The sequence below is a fragment of a genome, unplaced genomic scaffold (genome assembly GCF_019419815.1).
Source record: "Pyrus x bretschneideri cultivar Hongxiangsu unplaced genomic scaffold, Pyrus_bretschneideri_v1 Contig42, whole genome shotgun sequence".
Lineage (NCBI taxonomy): Eukaryota > Viridiplantae > Streptophyta > Magnoliopsida > Rosales > Rosaceae > Pyrus > Pyrus x bretschneideri.
In genome coordinates, this window is record NW_025999746.1 from 1,404,647 (window position 1) to 1,428,400 (window position 23,754).

A 23,754-nucleotide genomic window follows, 5' to 3' on the forward strand; every position below is an offset into this window, starting at 1 on the left:
TATGTAATTGGATAACTGGACTTAGTTAAAAAACTACCTTTGTTTTTGGACCTAGATCGAAAAGCCCCTTTATTTATTTATTTATTTTTTTTTTTTTGAAAAACGATATTATCTACACTACGGGGGAGGAGATGGGTTAAACCTCACAATGGACTAGCAATAATATGGTTCAAATTCGCATTTGGCGAGAATCAAACCTAAGACTTTTCACTTACAAATGAAGAATAATAACACTAAACCATAGTAGTTTCAAGGGTTTTCTATCTAGATATACCCTACGGTGATATGAAATAGCGGGTACCCTTTAAGTAGTGGCTATCTTTTAGTAAGAGAATTTTTTGGTTCCAATAAGCTATTGCTTTGTTCCCTTCATATTTTATGGTCTTATTATCTTGGTGTGAAAGGGTTTGGAATATTGCTTTTAGAGAGTCTCAATGCCAAACAGGGTGTTGGCCCTTCTCGCACCTGTTATCATCGTAAATTCCCATCTTTTTCTAAGATAATTCACTTAGGTTTATTTACCTTTTCAACTTATGATTTCAATATGCCAAACAACAAAAATAAGTAATCCACTAATTACGTCACTAGTACTACAATTCCATGATATTTTTCTCCTATTATAATTATACAGTCTCATTAGATTTGACTTTATTCATAATGAGTTTGATACTTGATTGTGGCAGGTCTATTAGTTTAATAAGCTAAATTCTAATTCATTGTGCAACTTAACCTAAATATCTCGTCATCTCAGTACCGTTGCATAATCACTGTTAATCGACACAATTGATATAAACTGTTTGACTCCATAAACTTAGTTGGTTATTGAGCAATACATGTATTTTAATTTGAATTCATGATAGGCTCCAAAACCTCTCAACTTAGTCAATGTGAACTGTTAAGTGTGAAGTGTACAACTTGAATTTTTTGAAAAGAGAGCACCTAACGCACTAAAACTTCATAAGCTAACTAGGGACAGTCTTATTTTTTAGAGTGCTATGCCCAAAGATTCATGACATGAAGGAAGCTTGCGTTTGGACTTTAGAGGTCATTCGGAGGCTTTGAAGCTTGGATCACAGATCTATGTATTAGACACAACCCTTGAAACATTGAGCAAGAAAATATGTGCTCCGTGTGCGTATTGCAATACCAACTTTATGACTACCGGAAAAACAGAAAAAAAATGCGAATGTATAGCGAGCGAGCCAGTTTCACTTTTCATACTAAAGATATGATGGTAAAAAAATCCCGATATAGACGATATATGAGCTTATTAGAAAATTTCCGACTTTTTTTTATAGAGACGAGTTTTGTGATTTATAGGACATAATATTAAAATTGTTGTTCAGCTTAATAATTTCAATCTGAGTATTTCTAAGTTCACCGACCAACAACTATAACGATAAAAGATCTTGGTCAAATTTAGTTACGATAATCTATTTAAGTCGGATCAGCTGATTATGATACACACTACAAACTTTTATAATGGTCAGTACCAAATATACTGCTGCATTAGGTTGTGAGGTTTACTGAGGTGAGGTGTTTTAGGTGGAGGTATTGATTTCCGGGGAACTTTTGAAAAAATCCCGGTTCGGTAGCCGTCGCCGTTACAAAACCGGCGCCGGCCGGTTATTGCGGAGGCTGTGCCTCTTTGTCCCGTTGATGTCTCGTTTATTCCTTTTTTCCCTCAATTTTTAAAAATTACTTTTAGAAAAGTAAAAGGCGAACAAAAAATTAAATATAAACCCCTTTTCGGCTGAGACCGTTGATTGCGGTTGAAAATGAAGCGCGCCCTGACATTGGATAATGGGACGTACCCTTTTTGACCTTTTTTTTTTTGTCTTTTCCATATTTTTTTAATTAATATTATTTTTCTTAATTTTGTAAGTGAAAATATTTGGAAAATTACAACCACGAAAGTGGGCATCGTTTGGACTTTGGAGGACAAATTACAGGAAATGCCAAGTCGTTTTGACGCTTGTGTAAACGCAAGTTAAGAATTTTACCGGGTACTGTCGGTGGCATAATAAACTGAATTTTTTGTATTTTCTTGGGTAAGTAAATAAATAAAATGTATTTTCTTGGGAGAAAATAAATCATTAAATGGTGGTGAGTGTTGTTTGTCGGGTTGTCGGGCATTCGAATCTTGGTTACAGGTCAATCTTCTTGGGTATCATGTTTACAACAACCAGGTCGAACCACGCCGCCACCTTCCCTGCCCTTGATATCCTTGCCATTTTACATTTCTACCCTTCTCAAGACCTTATATGGAGATGGAGAGGTCATTGGTTCTCTAATTTTACTAACGATTCATAGTGAAAGGGCTGAGCTCATGTGGATACAAGTCCTTCTCTACTTGAACTTCTAGTTTGTGTTTATAACTTTACTACGAACTGTTCTAACATCAGTCACGCAAGAACCCCAAAGTAAATATTGATAATTTATATGTGCATTACTTATTTTAGAGTATGTTGAGGCCATTTGGTTTACCCTAATAAAAAAGGATCGCTTGAGCTTGTATTGTTGAGACAAAGTTTAAATCACTTTACTTATTTTTGAAGTGACGTTAAATTGCAAAGAGGAGTTGAGTATTGTGTTGGTACGTAATATTGGTTTAGAAAATATGCTAGCATCGGTTGCACATGTAAACAAAATGAATGACCGTCAAAAATTTGTATGGAACTAGTCATGGAGCTTGTTAAACCACTAGGCCTTATTAAAACTATATAGTAATCGATGGTTTCCTCTATAGTTAAGACTATCTAGTTAGTGTTTATGTTTTTTTGACAATTGGCATCCCCTCCTTTTTAAGAAAGTTGCTTGGCTAAAGGGTTTGAGAATGTGTATAAGGGCAATTTCGTAACTTCAAATTATTAGGTTTCTTCTTGCTTGTTTCATAAAACCAATCTCAAACAATATTTTATTTTGCATTAAAATCTGAAATTCTACATACTACTTAGCGTGCTAGTGATTTTCATAAATAATAGAAAAATTCATTTCAAATCAATTTATTTAAAATTTAAATTTTTTTTTCTTGCGAGACATTAATTCAAATTCCGAAAGCACACGGATATCCCCACTGTAATACAGATTTTCTTCATGGACATACTGCAAGAAAATAAATGCAAAAATGAAACCCTAAAATATTTGTTCAATCTCTCCAACTAGTCTGGGTCTCTGTCTGTCTGTACATGCATGATAGGATTTGGATCCTCTCTTAAGCTCAAAGAGAGGATTCTTCTGACGAAGGACCGTGGGCCGTTGGATTTTCATTCAACGGCTATAATTATTATAACTTTAAAGGAACTTCATTGTTTATAATCTTATAGCCGTTTGATGAAAATCCAACAGCCCACAATTCTTGGTCAGGGATGATCCTCTTCTTAGTCTCAAGAGAGGATCCAAGTCCATGCATGATATGCTCCTTCCACACATGGATTATCGAGACTTGACAGCAAACCACCTGCAATCTCTCAATCACTTTCACGTTTCGGCATGCATGCATATGCTATCAAATTATTGATCAATATGTGTAGATTTTCTGTCAGATATACTGACAAGTTCTTCACCTCTATAAACTATTTGGTACATTCCTTCTCAATAATGCATAGTTTTCCCTGATTTATGCACCTGCTCAACTTTAACAAAATTAAAGAAACCATTTGTACTATTGTTTCGGATAAATATAGTTCAATTTGGTTTGAGCTATAAATAGTTTTGGGGTTGGTTTGGTTTTTTTATCACATTCGCATTTTAGCATGAACCCGAGCTAAACTGCACTGCTTGGCATGATTCATTGGTTTTATCGTCACTTGGAATTGAAACTAATCCAAACAAGATTGTGTAAATTGTTGAGAAATTACACATTTATGTCAATGTACAACTCAAGATTAGGAAGTTTCTAAATATTGTTAAACAGGACTGAGAACCATGAATAGTTTTAGCTTTAAGGTACCTCATTGAAATTTCATTTTCTTTTTTTCATATATATGAAAAATATGTATCATGATTCACGTGAGATAAACAAAGTTAACTATTGAAAATTCAATTAAAGTCGATTGATTTTTAACCTTTATGTTAGAGAGAATACAACTTCTATATGCGAAAAAAATTCTCAAGGTCCATACTCAAGGTTCTAAAAGATGCTAGACGCTAGTTGTAAGGGCGGAGCCAAGTACAAGGCTCCCCTAGGCTATAGCATAGGGAGAGTTTGGTTCTTCAAGCTTAAAAATATTAATTTTTGGGTTAGTTTATGATTTTTAATTGTCATATTCCACTTAAGAAATGAAATTTTTTATTAGTAAGGCTGTTTTTAAGAATAATAAGAGCTAATAGATGTTAAATAAACTCATCACTTTAACCAATATTATATTTAATAGTAATAAATTAAAACTTACATACCACAAGTGATTCCTTATTTTATTCACTTGAAAGTTTTGAAAGCTCGAAACCTAGAAAACATAGCATAAAATCCTTGCTTCAAATTACTACATTCAAGTTTTTACTATTATATAACTTTATGTAGGCAACAATGGATTAAAAATTTGATTTCGTAATAATAATTTTAACTTAGCCCACCCATCGAATAATTTCTGGCTACACCATTGGCTAGTTGTGTGACAGCCCGTCCCGAGAATATCGTAAACGTACGCGTGAAAAGACGGTTTTGCCCCTAGTTCGATTTTGTTACGTTTTTGGGTTGTTTTTGTGTGTGTGTTGGCATGTTTTGGGCCACACACCTTCTCCCACACACCATCACCTCCCTGTCCCTTTCCCTGCATCTGTCCCGTGTCTCTCTCTCCCTTCCCTTTCACCATAAAAGTACGGCACACACCCAAAACCATTCAAACCTTTGCAGATCGAAGAAACAAAATACATATCCATGCTCGTGAGGCTCGTACGAGTCCAACCATACCATTTTCAGGTAAGAACTTCAACGTTTTCACGTCGATTTCACAATGGCCGATTTGGGGTACTGTTTATGCACACGTGATTTCTCACGTTTTAGGAAATTTGAAGCTTGTAGATAGCTTGGTGAGGTCCCAAGGAGGCTCGGAGTGGTTCGTTTGGTGAATTTGGACGTCGGGATCGTTGGTTTAGAAGTTGGCCGGAGTTGGGTGGTTTGGACGGGTGAGATTCCGTGGTTTTTAGGCCTTAAAAGTTGTATATTTATGTTCTCCTAGTCTTAGGCTTCATTTTGGTGCAAAAATCACGAAAAATGGTTGAAAAACGAAAGAGAAGATGACTGAATATTCCGTCAATTCTGACGGAATATTCCTGACGCCGTTAACGGAATCTGTCAAAACTGACGGAATATTCCTAACGGCGTCAGTTGACGCCGTCAGCGTGCCAGGCACGTGTGGCCGTGCCTTGGCCGGCGCGTGCGGCAGTGGAAATTTTTTTTAAAAATATGGGTGTGATCCTGAGGTTGTGTAGACGGCGCGTGCGGCAGTGGAAATTTTTTTTAAAAATATGGGTGTGATCCTGAGGTTGTGTAGAGCACATTGGTATATTCAATTGTCCATTTTGAGCACTGTATGAGAAGTTTTTACGAAAGGAAGGTTATGTGCTTTAAAATTAACGTTTTTATAGTATTTTCGCATATAGGTGAAACGTATCCCGAGGACGAGCGTGGTCACTCGAGGCAGGGGGCTACGACCCTTCCACATACCAGTGAGTGGGCTTTTGGTTTTCCATATATACCTATATACTATTGTTTTCCCAGAAATTGATATAAATGTTATTAGTTATATGCCATGTGTTATATTATCGTTCTTTATGCATCATTAGTGGCTTTATTAATCGTATATATATACGTATGCATAATTGGTGCTGTGGATGCACAGGTAAGTGCCAGGTAAGCGTTATTTCATATTTGCATTCAATAGTGATTAGAAATGCTTAGAGAGCTCATAACTTGCATCCCCGGTGTTAGTGCTCCCGCCCAGAGTAGGGTACAGTACTTCACGTGTTGTTCACCTCCCGCACCATACGCTCAGCTTGGATCCAAGTTAGGTGCACAGTCCTGTCGTACAGACCACTTTAGGTGGTTCCGACTCGTAGGTGACCCGCGATTATTCGCACAGCCTTCACGTGATCGTAGCACTAGAGCGTTTATATGTATTACACCCAGGCCTGTCGTACAGACCACTATAGGTGGTTCCAACTCGTGGGCAGGTTCAGTTATAGTGATTGAGATTTGAGCTCTAGATGCAGCCGTACAGGTCACGTTAGGTGACTCCGGCTGCCAGATTATATGTTATTGATGTGATTTATACCTGAGCACTTGCATTTCATTCTGAGGTTCCGACATGGCATATTATGAAGCATGATTGACATATCTATATATACGTGCATATGTTTATTTTCTGGGAAGTATACAGGTTTTACGGCGAGGGGTTAGAATATTGTTTTTGAAATGGTTTTTGAAAAGCTTTGTTTTTGCCCACTCACGCTGATAGGAGCATATTCATGCGACTTAATTAGCTTGTTCTCGTGCATTTATGTTGTGTTTACTTAGTTATTTTAGTGTTTAAGGCCACTTTTGTGTATTTTCAGATTATAAGGCCAAAGTGTGCAAGAATATGCAAATTGGAGTCTTTTGGAGCGAAAGAGGAATGAATGAGTTGAAGGCTTGAAGAAACGACAAATTCCTACTCCAACGATGAATTCTTACCAAAACGAGGAATCCTACTCAAACAAGGTTTCCTATTTTAGGAAAGTTAACCCTAAGTTTCCCGTTTTGGTAACCTTTCCTAATCTTAAACGTCCGTATTTTCTAGCCACTTTGAAGTCCTTGTAGGCGCTTTAGGACACAAAACGAAGGCCCTAGCCCAAATTCTAGCCCTAAGCCGTGCCTTTAGCCCAATTCCATTCCCTTGCCATGCAAGGGGGCATTTTAGGCCCATTTCATGCATTAAACCCTAACCCTAAACCCTAATAACCTAATTCATTCACAATTCCATACTCTCCCTTTAATCCATAGCCATCCATTCATTCTAATCAGCCACAAACCTATCCTAGCCGTACCTTTTATTTTAACCCTAGAACCTATTCGATTCACTTCTCATTCTACACATTCAGCCACCATCATTGAACATTCATTCTTCAAACCCGTGCATCATACACCCCATTCATTCACAATCTGTGCACTCCCATTCCCCTCTCATTCATTCATACACTAATCAGCCACCATAACCCTAAATACACAAAACCGTAGCCACCATCACATATTCTCTCCATCATCCGTGCATTTCCCTTCCATTCCAGTCACTTCCAAGCTTTGCCGCAGCCTCTCCACCACTCTCCACCACCTTACACACCTCCCTACACCACCCCATAACCTTGCCGCACCACCAAACATCCTTAAATCCATCCCTAACCCAGAAAACCATCCAAAAACACAAGAAAACCTCTCTGCCGCAGCAAGGAGAAGAGGAAAGATGAGCTTCGACGCGCGGAAATTCAAGTGGATTCATCGTGCGTTCTAGGTGTAATCAATCCTTTGTGCTTAATGTTTAAATTCAATTGTATTTCTCTTTTTGTGAACATGAGAGACTAAATCCCCCTAGTTAGCTAGGGGGTGATTCGAAACCATGTTTATGCTTGCAATATGAATTGATTACATTTGGTTGGAATTTCATTAGTTGTGGATTCAATTCGTTTAACTGTTTGATTGATAACTTATTTGTGTATGTTTGTTGAGAGTGCACGCTTAATTTTCATGCATGAATATGACGCTAGAATATAAGTGAGTTTCACCTAATAGTTATGAACTTATATTCACAAGTAGTGGAGGTTGCTTATAAACAATCGCGTTAAATGAATTCTTGGCACTAGTTTCATGCTCATCATAGTAACGAATGCCTCGTCAATACTTATAGTTTTCATGATGCTTAATGATCTTTGATTGTATCTTTATTGTGCTTTTCACGTAAAGGACTTTTGGAGAATGTTTTGAATTGCGTTGCGCTAACCCATCCAATTCATTAACTTAAGGAGAACTTGACGGTTAATTTAAGCGGACCTAATTAACCCGGGGTGTTGAGTTTTACAATTTATCGAAAGACCAACTGAAAATCATTTTGTATGCAAGTGTAACATGTGTGGAGAAGAACCTTCTAGCTAGCATTCATCCATATTTTCATCACATTCATATTTAGAATCTGCCCTAATTTACAATCTGTGCATTTAGTTTAATTTCGTCAAAAACTCAATCCCCCTTTACTTTTGTGTCCAATTTAGTTAGAAAGTGTCTTAGTTTGTGTTTATAAGTGTTTTGATTCATTTGTTTACATAAATTCGTCCAAATTCACCAAAGTGCTCAAAACTGCCCAGAAAGTGTTTTTAAGGCAGTTTTGAGTGTTTTGGGGCTGTTTTGAGTCTTTTGATTTGTTTTAGTGTTTTATTGTTTAGTTTTGCATTCTTTGAGTCTAGTTTAGTGTTTTAAGCTTTATTTTACGTTTTTGAGTCAGTTTCCAAGTGATTTTGCAATCCCTCCTAATCCTCGGTTAAGAACGATCCCTACTTATTCGTATACTACAATTGTCACAAGAGGGTTTTAATTTGTGTGCTTACTTAGTTCGCATCACACGCTTTTGTTTTGCGCCCCTCCAGGTTCTAGTTGCTAGCAGGTTCGGTGGTTTCCCAGAGGGCTTTCCGGCATTTCTGACAGACACTCACCAATGTAGGGTCACCTTCGGGTGCACTGTTGTCGCATCATTTTAATTTGGACTGCTGTAGACTTATTGCTCTAAACTTAGCGTCTCACTTACGCTAGCACTTGTTTTTACTACTTTGTATGCTAGTTTTTAATTATTCGTACTTTTATATTACTTTTTATTAGCTTCCGCACGTGCACATGGCTACGTCACTTCCACGTGACGGCCAGCACGCCCTGATCTCGGTCGGGGTGTGTCAAGTTGGGCAGTGGGCAGGGGCCTAGTGCCTAGGTGATTAGGCGAAAGTCTAGGCGGACTAAGCGGATTTAAGTAAATTATATATACTATAAATAAGTATCTGCTTATACCTAAAAAATACGTAATTGCATTGAGATACATAAATTGCAAAATATAATAACATATAGATTATAAAGTATCAGAATATAGTGCAAAATAAAAGTTATTTATTTTTTTGTCTAAGTGAGAATTGAGACTTAGGCGAGTGTCTAGGCAAATCTGGGTGTCATTCTTAATTTTCAAATGTTTAGGAAGTATCAGGACGATGATCAGTCACCTAGCAATGAGACAATATTAACGGAATTTTTTGGGACAGTGACCATACTTACCAAATCACCTACTTGCTGTAAAACTTTGCTCTTTCTTGATGTGGCAATAGACAAAAACATGATCAATGTGGTGAGACAAAGCACAAATATCCGGCGGTTAGGAAAGTACTAAAAATTGTTACCAAGACTATAGACAATGGAGAATTCATCGGGTAAATCGGTAAAATTTCATTTTTCCCCATGCAAAAATACTCATCGAACCAATGAACAAAACTATCGATTCAAGTTCAGTAAAGGGTCAACCGATTTTCAAACTCCCTCGCCAGATCCAATAACATTCCGCCACGCAATTACCAAATCAAGTTGTGGAAATGGCTGTAGTACCCAGAAAGACCTACAACTTTCAAAAAAAAAAAAAAAAAAAACCATGGGTAAAATGGACATTTCATGGTGGGGACAGCCCGATGGACGGAAACTGAAACCATTTTGACTCTTCAACTGCAGCTTCCCAACCCCTTTCTTGTTTTGGTAATTCTCAATCTCAGCGACCTGCGCATAAGTCGTGATTTAATTATAAATAAATAAATACAACACTTTGAGAATCTTTTAAAATAAAAAATTTAACACGATACGAATGATTAAAATAATAAATATAACACAAAAACAAGACCACCACAGCTCATTTGCCAGAGCTAAGAAGCTTGTAAGCTAATATGCAGTAACTTTTTCCATTCCACACGTACAATAAATACACAGCGACCTTCCCAGCAGAGAGCCGGGAACACCCACATGCCTCTGTTCTTTTCTCAACCGTTTTCAGCCCCTCGAAAAGAGAACTAATCTGAAATTATTCAAAAATAATTAAATTAAATTAACAAAAAAATAAACAAAATTTTGGTTTTGGGTCCATACTAATTTCTGGGCACTTGTACTTTTCCTTCCTCCTACAGTATATAGAGGGCCATTGTGCTCCTTCACATTCCCAATCCCTCCACTTCTCTCTCCCAACTCCCTCTCCTTGGTTTATCAGAAATTTTAGCTGATAAACCACCACACATTGCCTTCTTCTTTTGTGTTTTTACAGCTTCAAAGCAAAGAAAAAGCTTCCATCTTCTTACTGTTTTACTGCTGGTATGGAGAAATTTGTGAGGGTAATTTCCATGGCTCCTCTGCTTCTGCTGCTCTGTTTGCCTTTTGCTTTGGCCGGCCATGACTACGGGCAGGCTCTGAGCAAGAGCATTCTGTTCTTTGAAGCTCAGAGATCTGGGTTTCTTCCCCGCAACCAGAGAGTCACTTGGAGATCCAATTCTGGCTTGTACGATGGCAAGGCCAATGGGGTAACTTCTTCATTCAGTAAAAATCTCAATTGGGTTTTGTAGTAAAATGATGTAGTCAAATTACGCAGTTCATCATTTTGCATAAAGATTTCAATCTTTCAGTTAAAATCCCAATTGGGTTCATCATTTTGCATAAAAGCTCAACTCTTCAGTAAAATCCCAACTGGGTTATGGTAAAATGTTGCAGTAAAATTACCCAGCTGATTATTTTCATAAAAAATTAACCTTTGGTTTGGAATTTTCAGGTGGATCTGGTGGGAGGGTACTATGATGCAGGTGACAATGTGAAGTTTGGGCTTCCCATGGCCTTCACGGTCACAATGATGTCCTGGAGTATAATCGAGTACGGCAAGCAAATGGCTGCAAGCGGTGAGCTCGGCCATGCCATGGAGGCCTGTCAAATGGGGCACTGACTACTTCATCAAAGCTCATCCTGAACCCAATGTCCTCTACGGAGAGGTACTTTTCCCCCCAACTTCTCAACTTTTCCACTGTCCCTAACTAAAGTTATACGCTTTACTTTTCGTAAAAATCATAATTTTGTGTTTTTTTAATGATTTATTGACCAACCCGATTTCCAAAATTTGATTTTTATTTATTGCTTTTGTGTTTAATGTGTTAATTTTATGATTAGGTCGGAGATGGGAACACTGACCATTACTGTTGGCAAAGACCGGAGGACATGACCACTAACCGCCGGGCATACAAGATCAGCCCCAGCAATCCCGGGTCCGATCTCGCCGGAGAAACCGCCGCCGCCATGGCGGCTGCTTCCATTGTCTTCCGCCGCTCCAACCCCGCATACTCCCGTGAACTCCTCCGCCACGCCTATCAGGTCCGTCTCATTACTATATTTCTACATTTTTACCTAAACTAATCGTAATTAAATTTAGCTTAATCAAGTTGATTAGAGTATGTTAATTTGAATTTGGTCCGTTGGTCTAAAAAGATAGTGTATTCCTGTGGTGGGGACCGGTAATACTATTGTCGGTTCAACCGGCGTACGTTAGTCATGTGCGGCATCGAGCCGCTGACAAGTACATGGTACATACCTCGGGTCTCATGCTTTTGGCGCGGGGCCGGCGCATGATAGGCAACTGTCGTAGTTGTTAGGCAGTTACGGTTCCGACTTACTTTTTGTCAGTCTGGGCATTGCTACTTGCTACAGCCCAGCGTACGTTACTTTTAGCATCGAATTTATAAACCCTAGGCCGGACGTTGCCGTTTTAATGCAAACGGCTGGCAGTTGTTACTTTTGGTTGCGTTGGCAATGAATTTTACACATGGTTAACCATGTAGGTTTGTATCTTGTATTGTTTTATGTAAAAATTCATATTAGTAATAATAGTAAAAGAGATAATTTTAATATTTAACCGAAATATTAATTATTATGTGGTATGAATTGGTAACAAAGGTAGTTGCTTTTTTTTTTTTTTTTTTTTTTTGGTGAACAAATAATATTATCTACGGTAAGAGAAGGAGAAGGAGGTAGATTTAGCCTCACAATAGGCTGATAATAATATGGTTCAAATTCATCTTTGGCGAGAATCGAATCTAAGACTTCTCACTTACAAATGAAGAGAAATATTATTAGATCGTAGTTCTAAGTGACTCAAATGTGGTTGCTCTTAAATTTGAGAACAACTTCGGATTCATTTTTAATTGATTAACACATACCTTTTATAATTATGACAAATAAATAATAGCTTAATTTGACATATTGAGTGGATAACACGTCGTACAAATCCCAAAGTCCCACTCCCACATAGACTTTCAACGTTAGTTGCTAATATTGTCGTTTGGATTGTGAATATCTTTTTTGCTGTCTATGCACTATCCGTGGGTGTTTGAATAAAACATCTTTTCCATATAAAAAATATGCTCGTCTGCTTAAATGGGGGGTAAAAGTTAAAAAGTTTTCGGCGCATAATTTGGATCCTGGGGGGGCATATATGCTCAGTCGATCACGGGTATTGTGCTGCTTGATCGTACAGAACCTACGATACAATCAGATCTAACGCGTCCACTTGTAGCCAATCCGTGAAAAGTGTGAATGCTATTTGCACTTTCACGTGCGACTTTTGTCGGTGGTATCGTACACCTACCACACCCACACAATCCCCACCACCTTCCTTTCCATGCACATGCATAATTGTATTCCCTTATACCCTCATTTTTTTATTTAATTTACTTCAAAAACCACTGATCTTACACTGACACTTGTTTTGTTTTCAGCTGTTTGATTTTGCGGACAAGTACAGGGGTAAATATGACAGCAGCATCACCGTGGCCCAAAAGTACTACCGGTCCATCAGTGGCTACAATGTACGTTATTGGGCCCGTTTTGGGCTTTTCTCATTTCAGGCCCAAGAACAGCCCATAATGCTATTTCCATTTCATATCTAATTTTGGTGGGGTGTTGAAATTTATTATTGTTATGTGCAGGATGAGTTGCTATGGGCTGCTGCTTGGTTGTTCCAGGCAAGTAACAGCCAGTACTACTTGGACTACCTCGGAAACAATGGTGATTCCCTGGGAGGAACCGGTTGGGGAATGACCGAGTTCAGTTGGGATGTCAAGTATTCGGGTGTCCAAACCCTTGTTGCCAAGGTACTCCTCACAACTATCGTCCATGAGATTTGAATTCAGAAAATTCTGATAAAGCAAAGACTTTGTGTCACTAGACCAAACGGTCGTTGACAATCTATATATGTTTTTTTATAAGTGAATTGTAAGTTGCATTGATTAGATTTATAGTGGGGAGACAACTAATTGGTTTGTGTTTTCTTGATTGACAGTTTTTAATGCAAGGTAAAGCTGGTCGTCATACAGCAGTCTTTGAGAAGTACCAACAGAAGGCTGAGTACTTCATGTGTTCATGCGTTGGTAAGGGCAGCCGGAATGTACGGAAGACTCCCGGTGGACTAATTTACCGCCAGAGGTGGAATAACATGCAGTTTGTCACCAGTTCCTCCTTCTTGATCACTGTCTACTCCGACTATCTCACATCTTCCAGGAGAACATTAAAATGTGCTTCTGGCAATGTGGCACCCAATGAGCTTCTATCTTTCGCCAAATCTCAGGTAATTCATCCAAAAACACGCTCTTATCGAATCATCCAAAACATTAGTACTTTGTCAAAGCATGTAGTTTGATCCATGTTCTTGTTAAAATGCTCAGGTGGATTACATTCTAGGAGACAACCCAAGAGCCACTAGTTACATGGTGGGATACGGAAACAACTACCCTCAACAAGTTCACCACAGGGCTTCCTCAATTGTTTCCTACAAGAAGGACTCATCATTTGTGACCTGCAGGGGAGGCTATGCCACTTGGTTTAGCCGGAAAGCTAGTGACCCCAATCTGCTTACTGGCGCTATTGTCGGCGGACCTGATGCCTACGACAACTTTGCTGATCAGAGAGACAACTATGAACAGACAGAGCCTGCTACTTACAACAATGCTCCTCTTCTCGGTATATTGGCACGCTTACATGCCGGCCATGGTGGGTATAACCAGCTCCTACCAGGTATATATACCTGACTCTGTTCAATTTTTCTAAGCCTTTGTCATTTTTTTTTTGTCTAATGGTAATTGATGTATTGAACATTCTTACAGTGGTTCCCACTCAACCGAAATCAGCTGCACTGCCTAAACCAAAAGCAGCTCCAGTGCCAAAAGTTACTCCAGCTACTCCAGGTATTACATAGCTTCTCTTACGAAACTTTGTTTATATTCACAGCCTCCTTTTTATGTTAAAATGCGTTGTCGGAAAGTGATCTAAAATGAGTGGCTTTTACTGCAGCTCCATCATCGAGCCCAATTGCAATATCGCAGAGGAAAACAACTTCTTGGATTTCCAAGGGAGTGACTTACTACAGATATTCCGCAATTGTGACCAACAAGTCTGCCAAGACACTTACAAACCTCAAGCTTTCGGTCTCCAAACTTTATGGTCCTATTTGGGGCCTCACAAAGGCCGGAAATTCCTATGTTTTCCCATCGTGGATCAACTCTTTACCGGCGGGAAAGAGCATGGAGTTTGTCTACATCCATTCTGCTTCTCCAGCAAATGTCTTAGTCTCAAGCTACTCATTAGCATAAGAAAGGAAAAAAGCTCATCAAAACAAAGGGGAGAGGTTCACACAGTTTCTGGTATCGGAATGTAAGAATTGTGCAGCTATCCGAGTGCAGACCAGAAGAAACAAGTCCTTTTTTTTTTCCCTTGCATTCCTTTGCATTACTTATGATTGGGATCTGCATAGGCGTTTTAGAAGAACGTAGGTCAAAAAATAAGTATGAAAATTGGGGAAGAAAGGAGTGACGAGACGGGTTTAAAATGAGTGCTCGTCCTCTTTCACCACAACTTTCAGTAGGGTTAGTATACAGATAGGTTTTGAGAGAGAGGAACAGTTAAAAAAGTAAGTGTGAGAGTTTGAGGGGGGTGAAAAAAATGACTTCTCTCAACTGGTTTCAAGAAGTCTTGTTTCTTTGTGCTTCAAAGCAGCTTTGGATGTCCTTTTCCTTTTTACTTTTTTTTGTGTTGTGAATGTTGTAAGCTTTGCAACATTGTTATCTTTGAATGGAATATAGTTTGTGCAGATTGCATTGTGTCTATCTGCGAACTCAGCAACCCTATTTTCACAGCTTTGATATTACTCAAGTTGTAAGTGGCATGGTGACTCTTCACCAAGATACAAATTCCGCAAACGAGTAAACCAGGATCGAAACGGACATCGAAGAGGTTTCCCAACGTCGGTGCCATACTCGAATCCGATGCTTGACGTTGACATTGTCACTCCGAACTTTGTAACATGACAAGGTACGATCACACAGTCACTGTATCGTGGCAAATCAAACACAATAGGGTCACGGCTCTCTTTGACATTTTGGGAACCTGTGCGAATTTAATAAAAGGCCCTCCTTTAAAATAAAAAAATTGAACAATATATTTGTACAAAGTTCAACAATTAATAATCAAACTTATTTGAAATCAGCATCTTACTCTACTAATTGAATAATTTCCAATTGCCATGAAATCATGATTTAGGGTCCATCTATTAGAAGTGCAATTCGGGCTCGAGTTTGGATTAAGTTTCATTCAGGTTCATTTGGATCCGGGTTTAATTGGGTTTGGGTTTACTTGAGTTAGGTTTGGATTGTCCAACTTTTTTTAGTTTAATCCTCTACAATTAGTTTGCAATAATTTTTAAATAGCATCAAAACTAGTTAACTTCACCATAAATCAATCAAAACTTCAATTTAGTTACACAAATTGATATCCGCTTAAAAGTTACACCAACTACGCAAATTTTAACCATGCAAAATTTGAATTAAAAATACAAGAAAATACCAAAGCTTGTATGAAAAGAAAAAAAAAAAAAAAGCAACACTTCACATCCAAATATAAACAAACACCGAAGTCAAGTCTTGTTATCCAAATTCAATTTGCATTCCCATTAAATAAAAAAAATAGTTAGTTGTATATTATATATTCACAACTATCATTATAATCCTTTAAAACAGAGTACATGAGGACCTACAAATTACCAAATAGAATCAAGTTTAGTGTTACTTGAAATCCCAATGCCAAAAGCTTCAGCACTATCAATTATATTTATAAATAAAATTGTACCAAATATAATAAAGGTTGTTGGTTGTTGGTTGTTGGACTTGGGTGTAATATGTGCATTAGTTCATTTAGGTTATAATCAGGTTAGACTGTGTTGATAAATCTGGTAGGGCATGGGCGATCAAAGGATCAACTCAACCCAACCCAATAAATGACCGGGTTGAAGTTAGGTTGGGTTTGTGGTGGATTATAACTAAGAAAAATACCCACTTGTTCGGGTTTAAATTTGGATGGACATGGGTGAGTTCAAGTTGGCCGAACCCAAATTGCACCACTACCATCTATGAAAAATGGAGCACAACTAAAAGAGAAATATGGAATTATGCTTGTGTTTATGGAAGAAATTAACACACAAGTTAGTTTTTTATTGCTTAAGAAAAGTAGAAGAAAGTAATACACAAATTTTTTATTGCTAGAGAAAAGTAGAAAATTAATATATTAAGTATAAGCTCCACGTTTTGTTAAAAAAATATGTATAAGCTCCACTTAATCAATTGTAATATAGATAAAACCATATGATGATGATTTTTCTTTTAAATTAAATTTTTTTTTTGTTAAAAATTTACATTCACATGTAAGGTATAGAAGAATAAAAAATTTTGGGGCCCTCAAAAATTCGGAACCCTGTGCCATTGCACCTTTTGCACACCTCAAACGCCTCCTGAACAGCGCAACACAACGATAATAGGAAAAAACTTGTGGTGAAGGCAAAAACGCAACACAAGATTAAGTGTTGGTAAAACGTTGGGTATTGCTATGCTTTTCGGAAAGCTGCTTTGGATGTGCTGAGTTTTGTGGCAACCACCCATGTTTGATGGATTTCCTTCTCAAGCCAGGCTATGCCCTCTGATTCGGCTAAAATGTTTGTGGTTGTGGTGGGTCGGATCCTCCTACAACTTGATTTCCTAGGTGGTTATGCAGTCCTCTACCAATTCAGTGGGTAAGCCGTCCTAACTAACCAGATCAACGACACGTAAATCCTGACGTGTGTCACTTTTGATGACTCATTCAGTTCTGATGAGTCACGTGGCATGTGTATCATTTGTGAGAGATACAATGCACACCACGTAAACTCTGACATGTCAAAATTTTAGTGTGTCGGTGAGTATTTATCTCACCAAATTTTTTATGCCTATAAATGCCCCCAATTCAAGATGCGGTGTATATATGTACTTGTCACTTGAAGAAGGCATGTTTTGAAGCCCCTCTAAGTAGTGGATGTACTTTGCTCACAGTGTTTTGAAGTCTCTCATAGAACTCAATTCAAGAGCGATGAACACTTGATCTTGAATCATGCTTGAAGTTTCTTCAAGGCCCTCGAGGCTTGATCTTGAATGAAACAGGACCACAAGGAATTTCGGGTGGTGCATGGTCTTTGGCTTTAATGGTGATGAGTCGACACGTGTTTATTGTACCTGTTGATTCTCTATGAGCTTGATGAAGAACATGAGTGTCGGGGTGTTTGCATAATGTCTTTTGACTTTGTAAGCCTTGAAATGTGATTCATGAACTTGTGATTTGAAGTCACCCTCAAAGTAGGTTAGCAAGTGATTTCATGCTTACATAAGGTACCACCATTAATGTGAATAAATGGAGAGGCATACGAAAGCTAATTGAGATGGATGATATGCAATTGCTTGTTTTAACGCCTTTTTCTTTTGGCTAAGATGTACACCCTTTATACAAATGGCACCATAAAGCTTTAGTAGACTTAGCTTTTCCCTCAGGAATGTGTAATGGCTCAACACTACCTCGAGAATGTAGGGAGCCTTAGGGAATGTAATCAAAGTAAATGGACGTAAAGCGAAAAGTTCAAAAAATTTTCCGAACTTTAAAATGCAGTTTTAGGAGTCTAAATGACATGCGATGGCCGAAATCCACCGTATGTCACGTTAAAACAATTACTTCAAAATAGAGCGTCGTGCTCTTTTTGGAAACGTATCGTGAACCCAAAATTCAACCTGCATTATTTTGCTTGTGTTTGTGTTTCTCAAATTGTTTTTTCTCTCCATTTTTTCCTGATTCATCTCTGATCAAATTTTCCTTTTACTGATTTCCTTCGATTTTTTTCTTTTCCTAATTTCTTCGACCGATTCCCTTTGACTTGCAAGAGGATTTCCTTTTCTCATATTGTGCGGATTTATTGACTGATTACTTGAACTTCAAGCCATCATGAGTCAATAAATTGGCCAAAATAGCAACCCCTAAATCACAAGACGTTCTTTTCTGTTTCCCTATTCTTGGACGATCAGTGCTACTTTATGTCGTTCACTTGTTGAGGTACGTTTACAATCTTGACTAATCTTCGGTTTCTTTGCAAATTGATCGAGATATCGATCGTGATACTCGTTGACATATATTTTCTTGCAGGTACCAACATTTGTGGACTTCCGCATCGTTTCTCTGCATCGTCTTCAGTTTCTGCCTTCTGCGATTCAAGCTCATGTGTTGTCTCCATCTGCGGTTTTGTAGAGTCAGTGGCGGCTCCCTGCTATTTGGGTTTGCCACTGTTTTCTGTGCATTTTATTGCCAGCCTCCGCTACTCTGTTACTTGCACTCTGCTTTTGTGATTTTGCTGCTTATGGACTGTGCTGCCCGCTACTTCTAGATTGCACTGGATTGCACACCGCTGCCTAGTTCCTGCCCTGCTCGCCTACCAGCTGCTACAACTGCTGTCTGTGGCTGCTTTCTGCGTCTGCTGCTAGCTCTCAGCACTATTTCTACCAATTGCGATTGCTGTTGTGCCTGTCATCGCTGTGACTTCTCATTGCATTGCTGCTAAGACAACAAATTGCCCTGCCTGAGTGACGACAAACTGCACTGCCGCTGTGACGACAAGCTGCAATACCGCTGTGACTTCTCACTGCACTGCCCTCTGCTGCCGCTGCTTGTTGCATATTGTTTGCTGGTTTTTCGCGCATTACATTCTGTCTGCTGTGCACTACCACTGCCCACTGTCGTCGCTGTTTGTTGCACATTGTTTGTTGTTTTGCTACACATTGCGTGATGTTTTGCCGTGCACTGCCTATTGTGCACTGCAGGTGCGACTGCTGCTTACTGCGTAATGCCGTCCTACTACGTTCCTACTGCAAGAAAAGTATTTCACAGCTCCACAATGGTTCTTTGGTCACAATTGGACTAAGAGGAGGTGTTTTTCATTTTTTTTTTAAAACAATTTTTAGTTTTAAAAAATCAAATCAAACCCAAGCCGAATTGAAACCAAACCGAATAAAAAATAAAAAACTACTTAACTGAATAGTCATTTCGATTTAGTTTTTGGTTTCAGCAAATTGTTGTTAGCAATGACATGAGTGTAATCTAGTGTGTGAGTGTGGTGTGAGTGTGTGATATGGGCTGCCAGAACACATTCCCCAAATCGTTGTTTGCAATGACAAAACTGGTGCCGATCTCGTGCTCATGTTCCTTTGCACCTCCATCAATTAATTAATTTCTTGCAAATGATCCCTTACTACAGTGGTGGAAATAAATGTTGTTCGTGCATCATAGCGTAAGTTTGAATCCCCAAGCTCTCTAATATAACATATCTATCATTCGACAAAACAATTTTTTTAAGGGAAAACTTGATATAAGTCCAATTTTTTTAGCCAATAGTAGAAATACTCCAGTTTATTAAAATAGGTCCAATTCCTTAAATTTAATTATTTTATTATCAATAATTATCTATTCAATGATAAGATTTATTATAAAAATCAAATTTCTTCATAATTATCTCTTTGATTATTTCTTTTTTTTTTCTTGTTCTTCCTCCTGCTTTAAACCCCATTTATATATTTTATTTTTAATTTTTATAATCAACCTATATCACAGGTTAATTATTTTTATGTATCTATATGACAGATTCTTTTTTATAATTAATGTGTCACAAATTACTGTGTCTTGCTTATAGGTATATTATGTTTTTTCCTACCTTTTAGTTAGGTTTCGTATCTCACTTGTAGGTATAATATATATTCATAAATTTGTTACTTGAGTTAATTATTTTTATGCATCTATATGACATATTCTTTTTTATAATCAACGTGTTACAAATTAATGTGTCTTGCTTATAGATATATTATGTTTTTTACTACCTTTTAGTTATGTTTCATATCTCGCTTATAGGTATAATATATATTCATATATTTGTTACTTGAGTTAAGGTAGAATGTTTTGTAGATAATTTATGTTAGTATATTAGTTTTTGTTATTGTAAGATATTAATTAGATTTTTTGGAGTTGAAAAATGCATAATATTAGAAGATTTTTAATTGATTTTTAATATTTTAAAAAATTATAAAATGAGTATAAAAGAAATAAAAACATGTAATTAGATAACTGGACTCACTCCTAAAAATCATCTATGTTTTTGGATCTAGATCTAAAAGCCCATTTTTTTAATTAATTCTTGCTTTTATTTTTGTAAAATATATTCCTTGTTCCCCAAACAAACAGTTTTACACGCAACCGAAAAATAAGTAAAAAAAAGAGAGTAATAATTGTCCTCCAACTTCTTGATTAAATTATTGAAATCTCACAAACACAAACACAAAAGCCAAAGAGGGAAAAAGACAGAGAGAGAGAGAGAGAGATGGCTGTGGAATTGGTGGAGCTCTGCATACAAGCCGCCTCTGAAAGCAGAGACAGCGTCGAGAAATGGCGGAGGCAGCGACGGAGTCTCGAGCGCTTGCCTCCTCAGCTCGCCGACTCTCTCCTTCGCCGCCTCATCTCCCGCCGCCTCCTCTTCCCTTCCTTACTCGAGTAAGTTTCCTACCTTCTTTTCTGTTTGTTTCCCGAGAAACCCGTGCCCAAAATCTAACAAAACTGCTGCAAAATTGCTTTATTTTAAAGAAATTCGATTACTTGATAATGTGAATTAAATGGGTTGTGGGGATTTGGTGTAGATTATTCAAAAACAGCGTGGAGGAGGTTGATCTGCGAGGTGAGAGCTCCGTTGACGCCGAATGGATTGCATACCTAGGGGCATTTCGGTACTTGCGATCTTTGAACGTTTCTGATTGCCGTAGACTGACTGCCTCTGCTCTTTGGCCTATTACTGGTACAATGCTATTTCTGTAAATTTTTCTAATTTTTTTACCGAAATTAAAAGAAAGATCGAATTTTTATCATGGGTTTTAATAAGTTCCTACAATTTTACTGGGTTTTTTAGGGATGGAGAGTTTGAGGGAGTTGGACTTTTCGAGATGCTCCAAGGTTACTGATGCTGGGATTAGGCATCTTCTATCTATTACAACTTTGGAAAAGTTGTGCATTTCTGAAACAGGTGTGTCGGCGAATGGGGTTATGCTTCTCGCTTTGCTGAGAAACCTGTCTCTCCTGGACCTGGGTGGTTTGCCTGTTACTGATCAAGCACTGAGTTCTCTTCAGGTAATTCGGTTTTCGGATGCTTACGCACATGTTTTTTTTGTCATTGATTGAGAGAAGTTCCTGGTATTGACAATTTATGTCTTTTTCTTAAACTGTATGCTTTTCTTAGGTTGTCACTGGAGTAAAGACATGATTCGTTTTAGCTTGATCTTGAAATTTCTGTTTTATATTTCATGTGGTTTGATAGAATTTGGCCCCTGAGATCTTCGCAGCTGAACTTAATATGTTCAGCTTTGATGCACACTGTCATATCTGCTTGTTGCGGTTCATACATGATTCTTTTCTTTCATTCACTGTTTCGCCGTTTCACTCTGAACTTCTGTTTTGTAATATTTTTTCTCAGGTACTTACTAAACTGCAGTACCTTGATCTTTGGGGGAGTAAAATATCTGACAAAGGTGCTGCTCTTCTTCAAGCATTTCCCAAGTTGAGTTTCCTCAATCTGGCTTGGACTAGTGTGACGAAGTTACCAAATTTGTCATCCCTTGAATCTCTAAACATGAGTAATTGTACAATTAATTCTCTACTTCAGTTGTCATTCACCAGCTTCAATTGTACAATTAGAGCTCCTTTGGCTAAGCTTATTGTTTCTGGAGCTACGTTTGGGGACGAGTTTGAAGCCTTCCATGATATTGAAAAAACTTTTTTGACCTTTTTGGATTTATCCAACTCCTCGCTTCAGAAATTCTACTTCTTATCTCATCTAAATGCTCTGGAACACTTGGATCTCAGCTCAAGTACAATAGGGGATGATTGGCTTGAACTAATTGCACGTATTGGAGTAAACTTGAAATATCTAAATCTTAGCCGCACCAGAGTCAGCTCTGCTGGAGTTGGAGTTGTCACTGGACATGTACCCAATCTTGAGTTCTTGTCAGTATCTCATACATTGATTGATGATGTTGCTGTTTCATATATTAGCATGATGCCATCTGTGAAATTTATTGACTTGAGCAATACGAACATTAAAGGTATGGTATACAAATGCTAGAGCCCTGTTATTGTCCGGAACTATGCTGGAGAAACTCACTGCAAACAGTGAAGTGAACAATTTTCAGCTGCAGGAATTTGTGACATAATTATGTGTTTTTCTTTTCTCAGGTGTCATTCACCAGGTTGAACCCGAGTCAGCTTCAGTTCTCTCGCTATCAGCACTTCAAAGTCTCCGACACTTAGAAAAGTTGAATTTGAAGGATACGAAAGTTACGGATGCAGCTCTTGACCCTTTAAAGAGCTTCCATGAGTTAACCGATTTAACACTGAAAAGTGCGTCGCTGACAGACAACTCGCTTTACTACACATCGTCTATACCAAAGCTCACAAATCTTTGCGTTCATGATGGTGTTCTGACCAATTCCGGGCTCAATTCATATAAACCTCCATTGACCCTAAGAATGATGGACCTGAGTGGTTGTTGGCTCTTAACCGAGGATGCGATCTCATCCTTCTGTAAAGCTCATCCTCAGATTGAATTAAGGCATGAACTTGTTCATATCTCTCCGTCAAAGCAGATTGTTTCTAATAGCCCATCTTCTTCACGATCAAATAGAAAGGCTTCACAGGCAAAGCAGAAGCAGCAGGAAAATGTACCAGTGTTGCCAGGTTTTCTAGGTAAAATTTATATATAAGCATTTTCTTCTGCAGCAGCGTTTATACAAATCATCTAATTGAATTCCTAAATTTTGTGAACCAGATCAAAGATTGAAGTATAGTAGAGAGGAGCTGCTTGCGCTGCAGTACTCATCATTATCCCTTGTGCCGCCTCCTGATCAGGGCGCTGTATTACCTAACACAGAATCGGATTAAGCTGGAGCCGTTCGCACAATTGCATCCAGATTTTACAACGCATCGCCCTTGTAGCTGTCTGCCATGGTAAGCTTGTGCTTTGTAATCATAGTTGAGATCCTTTTCTTGTTTCTTTTCCAAGGATGTCTACAAGTCGCTGTACAAAATTGGATTAGTGTCGTTTCTGTATGATATTGCTTCGATGCGGATCTGGACATAAAATTTTCTCATAATCAGAAGTGACATGTCGTTTTGTGGTTGTCAAATTTCAATGGAACAGGCAACACCATTGTCATTCCTTTGTTTTTATAGTAGGATTATTGGATAGGTTTTCTTCATGTCCAATTCTCATTTCAGTCCCCTTAATCATCATTTCATCGTAGGTCTTGTGT

General features: G+C 38.1%; 2 protein-coding genes across 3 annotated transcripts; both read left to right on the forward strand.

The window, feature by feature from the left end:
* The first annotated feature begins 10,298 nt into the window (after nucleotides 1–10,298).
* Nucleotides 10,299–15,161, forward strand: LOC103938177 (endoglucanase 6). The gene is given in 10 exon segments (XM_009348171.3): nucleotides 10,299–10,560; nucleotides 10,806–10,955; nucleotides 10,957–11,019; nucleotides 11,195–11,395; nucleotides 12,796–12,885; nucleotides 13,006–13,170; nucleotides 13,359–13,643; nucleotides 13,741–14,089; nucleotides 14,179–14,259; nucleotides 14,366–15,161. Coding segments are annotated over 10 exon segments (1,887 nt in total). The 5' UTR covers nucleotides 10,299–10,356; the 3' UTR covers nucleotides 14,665–15,161.
* A 5,562-nt stretch (nucleotides 15,162–20,723) lies between these two features.
* LOC103938176 (toll-like receptor 3) lies at nucleotides 20,724–23,657 on the forward strand. 2 transcript variants are annotated; one of them, XM_048566658.1, is made up of 7 exons: nucleotides 20,724–20,950; nucleotides 21,094–21,248; nucleotides 21,360–21,577; nucleotides 21,921–22,004; nucleotides 22,110–22,548; nucleotides 22,679–23,188; nucleotides 23,271–23,657. In XM_048566658.1, exons 1-7 carry the CDS (start codon nucleotides 20,781–20,783, stop codon nucleotides 23,381–23,383), a joined length of 1,689 nt encoding a protein of 562 aa, XP_048422615.1. In that variant the 5' UTR covers nucleotides 20,724–20,780; the 3' UTR covers nucleotides 23,384–23,657. The 2 variants fall into 2 exon arrangements, with proteins under 2 accessions (XP_048422615.1, XP_009346445.2); XM_009348170.3 differs by having other exon boundaries at nucleotides 21,921–22,548.
* The last annotated feature ends 97 nt before the right edge of the window (nucleotides 23,658–23,754 follow it).